Genomic DNA, 6686 nt, shown 5'->3' with positions numbered 1-6686 from the left:
CATAGGGCACACAGAGCCAACGACCTTGCTCTTGTCTGGAAAAACACTTTTTATTTTCTTAAAAGCATGCTTCCTGGTTTTGTCAGGAACTCTATGAAGGTTGCACGGTACGGTTCCTAATTATTTCCCCCATCTCACTCACTGCCCTGAGGGGAAAGAACTCTTTCAGGAAGTCACATTGCTTTTTTTTTTTTTACAACACACTTCCTTTTGCAGAAATAGTGCTAAAATGCAGACTGCTGGGGCTTTGCATATTCAAACCTCGCGCCAGAGAGCTCACGAGTTGTTTTCAGTAAACCCCATTTGGCCTTTGATAAGGGAAAATGCTTTTTGGGGAAGATGCAGACTGCAAACATATTCCAAGACACCGGTAAGATTCAAACACCGCGGGTCTGCTTTTCGTTTGGAAAGAAGCAAACTTCACAAGTCCGCTCAGGAGGGGGAGGGGACGGAGAGCCTAACTGTTAGCTGCTCTTTTGCATTTTCAAACAGCACTTCTCTCTCACACACACAGTTCCTCTTGGGAGGGCTGCCATCCTATTGAACGCTGATTAAAAACGCTACACAGAAACGCCCTGACTCGGCATGTACAGCCACCTTTCCTAAGTGAATGACACACAGACACACCCTGCCACCATTGCCAGCTAGGGAATAGCATGACGGATAGCTGTGGAAGACGCGAGCATTCTAGGGTTACGGAGATTGGCACCTGGGGGGGGAGGGAGGAGGGTAGAGAAGTAAGCTAGGAGGAGGGAGGGAGGGGGGAGGAGGAGGGAAGGAGGAGGAGGAGGAGGGAGGGAAGGAGGAGGAAGGCGGCTGTCACCTGTCACATGAAATGAAAGGAAGGGAGGGTATAGTCTTCTTCCATCCTCTGAAACTGCCATTTTTTCCCCCCACCAGGAAAATTGCTCTCTGGAGATCAGTTGTGATTCTAGGGGACACTGGTAACCCTACTTGGTCATGACTTATCAGCCGCAGACTAGGAACTGCACAAGACTAGGAACTGCATATTTAGCTCTCTTCCCCACCCACCTCCCAACCTTTGCCACACTGCACATCCACCCCTGTTCTGGTGAGGAAATAGTACATTTCCATAGCACCCAAACTGCCAGAATTTGCATTCAGGAGCAAAAACAGGTCTCCTCTAGATAGTTCTTGTATTGCAACTGTACTCGCCGCATGGAACAAAGACCCATTCCAGGTTAGCTTGTTACCTGATCATTAATATGGGATGGCAGTCTTCCGATGTTTTGAAGTGGACCTCACTTCTGAACTTATTGTGTTTCTTGGGACTCCCCTGCAAAGCAACTCCCGTGGTATTTCCCCCCGCCCCAGCATCAAATGCAAGAATCTTAGGTCAGTTAACACCTAACAAGCTTCTCTTTGACTTTTCATGCTGAGTGTTGCGAAATAAATAGCAGTTATTCAGCAACAGGCTGCATTGAGAACCAATGTGGTGTAGTGGCTAAAGAGTGTCAGGCTAGAATCTGGCAGTTTGAATCCCCATTCATGCCATGCAAGCTTGCTGGGTGATCCTGGGCCAGTCCCATGCTCTCAGCCCAGTGGTGAGGATAACATGAAGGAGAAGAGAAAGATGAATGCTGTTTGGGGTCCCTGTTGGAGAGAAAGGCTGGGTGCGAATGAACTAACTAATTAAAGGGCATGGCCAGTGGTGGGATCCAAAAATTTTAGTAACAGGTTCCCATGGTGGTGGGATTCAAACAGTGGCGTAGCGCCAATGGGGCTGGGCGGGGCATGACAGGGGCGTGGCCGTGTAAGGGTGTTGGGTTTTGCCCTTCCAGCTGTCTCGACCTTGGTAGCATTCCTCGGTCTGGGCTGCGTGCCCGGTGAGGAGATGCAACCTTGCTCTCTTCCCTTATCTTGTGTGTTTGAAGCTAGTTTCTGTTTTTCGTGGGAACCTGTCTGTATTTTGGGGGGAAGGGTTTGTTAACGCTCTATAAGCAGCGTGTTTGCTCGGGACGGGTCAGACTCAGCATTTCGTGTGTCGTGTATCATGGAAGCTTAAGAATAAAGAACTTTCTATGGTTACTTTTATTCTGGTCCTTTCTGGTTCCTTACAGGCCGGGCATTCTGGTGGTTGGGCATTGCTGGGCGGGGCTGTGGCAAGGACGCAGCGGTCCTTGGGCGGGAAACGAATGCACGCAGGCGCAGGCTGCCACGCACGCCGGTGCACCTCCTGCTAGACTGCTTCAAGTTCTGCGCGCTACTGCTGAGAGGAGGGGCGTCACTAAGGCAAAAATCACGTGGCAAAATCACCAATTAGTCACCCCCTCTCGGCACACACAGATAATTAGTAACCTACTCTCGGGAACCTGTGAGAACCTGCTGGATCCCACCTCTGGGCATGGCCCTGTTGCATACGATGCAGAAGCAAACTGAAGTTGGTTATTGAGCCTCCACCCACTTGCAGCTCCAGCTCTCCCTCCTTCCCTCCATGGTGGGGCTGGCCCAGGAAAAATTCCCAGGGAACTGAGTGACCTCCCTTAAGTAATGCCTCCAAGTCAGTCTCCAACAAGGCCATTCCCCCGCAGTGGGAAATCCTTGGAAATCAAGAGAAAATGTTCATGTGCCTGAAAGAAAGAACCACACGGGCGGGCGTCTGAGCAGCCCACCCCCCACCCCCACTCCCGAGAGCAGAGCACAACCTCCTTTCTCAGAAGCTGTGGTGGATTTCGCACTCAGCGTCTGACTCCCAGGCAAGAAGGTGTAGATCCCAGGGCTGGAACAACTGCCCAGAGATGCTCTCCTCAGGTGGTGCTTCCTCTGTGCCTTTACTCAGCAGTAAATCCTCCTGAGCACAAACAGGAGCACGTATAGGCCTGGGTCCACACAAGGGGACAGCTCGCATCCATGCCAAATGATCAGCCCATGAACACGGGGGCTCCCAGCCAGCTGGCTCTCCAAGGAAGCTTCCAGCTCTTCTTCTGGGGGGCTGGGGGTGGGGTGTGTTTCTCACTGTTGCCACCAAACTTGCCAGAGGATGGGTGGTGGTGGTGGGTGAGTATCACTGGGTGTGTGTGAGTCCCTCTCCCTGGAGCAGCTGAGAACTGCACCCCCTCCAGCTGCCGACACCCCCACTCGCCCCCATTGCCACACTTTAAAAAGCAGAGAAAAACCTTTTAAATAAGTAGACAACAACGAGCTTTTCATCCATGAATGTTAAAATGCTATGTAACGTTAAGGTTTTCGAAAGCAATGAAATGAATGGTGGTTTATGCATGTAATAATGGTCAATACCTGTATATTCGTGTGCCGGCCTATCTTGTGCCCTCTCAGCAAAAAAGCATCTCGTAGCACATGTTTTTCTTTCACAAGGTCTGGAAAAATGTTCTTGAACATTTGAAACAAGTTTTAACATTTTGAGTTGCATGGTTCCCTGATGGCAATTTAAATTATAAACTATTGGGGGGGGGGGGGTTGCCATTTTTTTCCTGCCCAGCCCTAGTTATAAACAACTCATTTGCTGCTGCTATAAAGTGTTAAATAAATGGAACAAAATACCAGACCATATTGTGAATATAAATGGTGAAATCTGGTCAGACGGAATTGTGACTCTTGCGATGGAAGGGCCGGGGCACCAGGTGTGGCCGGGGTTGATGGCATCCATCGGCCCTGCCTCTCAGCCCCCTCCCCCTCCTGCCCCCATGGCTCTCCGGCACAGAGGGGCCTCAGGCATGTTTCAAGGGCCAGATGGACCCAGGATAGGCCTGAAGCATGAACTGCAACTGGTTTGCAGTTGGCGCTACCAAATGTTCAATACGAAAAGAATGGACTCCATGGGTGCAGCTGGTGGAGGGGGGTGGGGCGAGGGGGAGCCCGGGAGAGAAAGGGCACAGGGGAGGGGGAGGAGCTGAAGAGTCCTGGGTGGGCTTGAACCAGAACAGGCACCACGAGGATGCTTAGTCATTCTCCTGAGGTTTGCATCACAACCTAACCGAAAGGTCCCGTAAGCTCAGCGAATGAACTGTTTTCATGTTTAGAAGAAGAAGAAGAGTTAGGAGGCAGGCGGGAGTCTGGACCCTTGATATGGTCGCTGGATGTGGCGGGTGCCAGGAAAGAGCAGCTCTCTGCCCCCACCCCCATGATCTGAGGGGGGGGGGGCCTCTTGGGAATCAGCAGGAAGAAGCTGTGGTCAGTGCGGTGCAGTGGTTAAGAGCAGGAGGATTCCAATCTGGAGGACCGGGTTTGATTCCCCACTCCTCCACCTGAGCGACAGAGGCTTATCTGGTGAACCGGATGAGTTTTCGCACTCTTGCATTCCTGCAGGGTGACCTTGGGCCAGTCACGGTTCTCTCAGCCCCGCCTGCCTCGCAGGGTGTCTTGTTGTGGGGAGAGGAAGCTTGTAGACCACCCTGAGTCTCCTGACAGGAGAGACAGACGGCATCTTAGCCAAACTCTTATTCTTTAGGATGGGAAGGTGGAGCACACGTGCGGGGTGGGGGTGGGGGTGGGGGTGGGGGTGGGGGCGAGGACGGTAGCAGCCCCTTCCCCGTTCCCCTCGCCTTGCAAAGCACAGCGGCCTCAAGAACTCGGGCCTTTCCAGCCACGCCCCACTACGGGCGGTGGCGACTTGGGCACTCCTCCGGCTGGAAGGTCCTGCGCACACACGCCGACCTGAAGCTGCAGGGAGAGAGAGCCCACACACACCCACACACACCGGGAGACGCCCTTAGTTACGCCCCTTAGTTAGTCAGCCAGCCAGAGGCGCCGCCGGGGTGGGCCGGAGCTCCGCCTGCGCCTTGCCGGGGGAAGAAGCTCATTCATTTGGGAAGGGTCCGGTCTGGCCATGCTGTCGGGGACGGGGCTGCTGCTGCTGTTGCTGGAGCTCCTGCTGGGCGGGCGGCCGGGTAAGGAATGGAGGCGCGGGCGGGCGGGCGCTGCGGGTCGCGCTTGCTCGCGAGGAGACGCGCCCCTGGAAAGGGCAGAGACCGGCCGGAGAAAGTCCCGGAAAAGTCCTCTGTGCCTCCTGCTTTCTGGGGCGGCTTTTCCAGGCTGCCCTCGAGCCTCTCTTTTCTCTCTGACTTTGGATACCGGCTTTTTCATTAGTTTATGACCGACCTGATATCAGCCCAAGGACGTAGGTAAGGGGGGGGGGGTGCCCCCCCCAATTCATGTCCGAAGCTCCGCTCCTCCGTTGGTGAGTTTTTAAAACATTTGTAGTGTTTTTTCGGTCATGTCATGTCAGGAGAAAATGCTACTGGAACACGGCTATACAACCTGGAAAACCCACAACACTCTAGTGATTCCAGCCCTGAAAGCCTTCGACAATACCCGGCATCTGGACATAGCCCACCCACCCTAGCAGAGGGAGAGGTGGGGAGGTAGGGGAGGGGTAGCATGCAAGGGAAGAGGAGGGAGGGAGAGGAGGGGGTGAGGGGTGGCATGCAAGGGAGGGGAGGGAGGGGGCCCGGCATCTGGACATGGCCCACCAGCCTAGTGAAGGGAGGGGAGGGCGGGGAGGGGAGGGGTGGCATGCAAGAGAAGAGGAGGGAGGGAGAGGAGGGAGGGAGGGGGTGAGGGGTGGCATGCAAGGGAGGGGAGGGAGGGTTCCCCCCCCCCCAATTCATGTCCGAAGCTCCGCTCCTCCGTTTGTGAGTTTTAAAAACATTTGTAGTGTTTTTTCAGTTTTTGGCCTGCAGGGGGCACATTGTTGGGGCTAGCAGCACCGAACTTTCAGGGATTGTTTGGGGGACTCTCCTGATGATACTAACAGGGTTTGGTGAGGTTTGGTCTGTTACAGTATCCAAAATACCTGTCACATCTTGAGAGCAGACAAGTAGATCAAACTGATCTAGTCTGACAGCTGCTCCTCCCAGCACCTTGTCAGAACCAGCTGAAACCAGTCAGCTGTTCTTCATTATGATCGGTTACTTTGTATATAAAAGAAGTGCTTGCTTACCAGCACTAGCTCTTAGGGATTACCTGTTGCTGCAGGGCATGCTGCCCGTTTGTTGTTTGAGTTCCTATATCAGTGATGGCGAACCTATGGCACGGGTGCCAGAGGTGGCACTCAGAGCCCTCTCTGTGGGCACACACAGAGTTCATCATGTGGGGGGGGGGCGATTTGCCCCCCACACACACATCTAGGCTGGCCTGGGCCGCTGGGCTCGATTATTAGCCTTAAACCTAAGACCTAGTTTTGGGGAAGCAGTGTAGGAAACCCTGTTAAGCGCTGTTAAACCCCATTGATTTTCATGCAAAGAACTGAAGCGCGATCCTTTACCTGGGAATAAGCTCGGTTGCTGGCAATGGGGCTTGCTTCTGAATAAACCCTCCTAGGGTCGTGATTCACCCACTCAAAGAGTGGCATGGTTGCTTCAAAGCAAAGCCACCTTTTACCACCAAGCTTACTCTAGAGTAACGCACGCCTCGGAGCCAACTGTTTTTTCTAAACTAAAACCTCAGTATTCAGGTTAAATTGCCATGTTGGCACTTTGCGATAAATAAGTGGGTTTTGGGTTGCAATTTGGGCACTCGGTCTCGAAAAGGTTCGCCATCACTGTCCTATATGCACTGTAAATATCTGCACTATTGATAAAGTTTTTCCTCACAGTTAAACTTCTGTGTGCAGTGGTAATTGCTTTCAGCTGTGCTCAGCCAGTGCTTAGCCGCACCTTGCTGGCCTCTGTAGCAGGCTTTCTCTTGCGTAAATTCAACTCTGTGAC

General features: G+C 53.0%; 1 protein-coding gene across 1 annotated transcript in view; it reads left to right on the top strand.

Moving 5' to 3' along the window:
* The first annotated feature begins 3581 nt into the window (after positions 1–3581).
* LOC125443653 (SLAM family member 9-like) overlaps positions 3582–6686 on the top strand; it is a 33006-nt gene continuing 29901 nt past the window's right edge. Inside the window, exons 1-2 of the mRNA XM_048515942.1 lie at positions 3582–3693; positions 4794–4868. Of these exons, the coding sequence (XP_048371899.1) occupies positions 3582–3693; positions 4794–4868 (187 nt within the window). The remainder of the gene's footprint in view (positions 3694–4793; positions 4869–6686) is intronic.

Source organism: Sphaerodactylus townsendi, linkage group LG01, assembly GCF_021028975.2.
Source record: "Sphaerodactylus townsendi isolate TG3544 linkage group LG01, MPM_Stown_v2.3, whole genome shotgun sequence".
In the NCBI taxonomy this organism is placed as follows: domain Eukaryota; kingdom Metazoa; phylum Chordata; class Lepidosauria; order Squamata; family Sphaerodactylidae; genus Sphaerodactylus; species Sphaerodactylus townsendi.
Note: the sequence above shows the minus strand (reverse complement) of the source record. Positions and strands in the feature narration are given on the sequence as shown.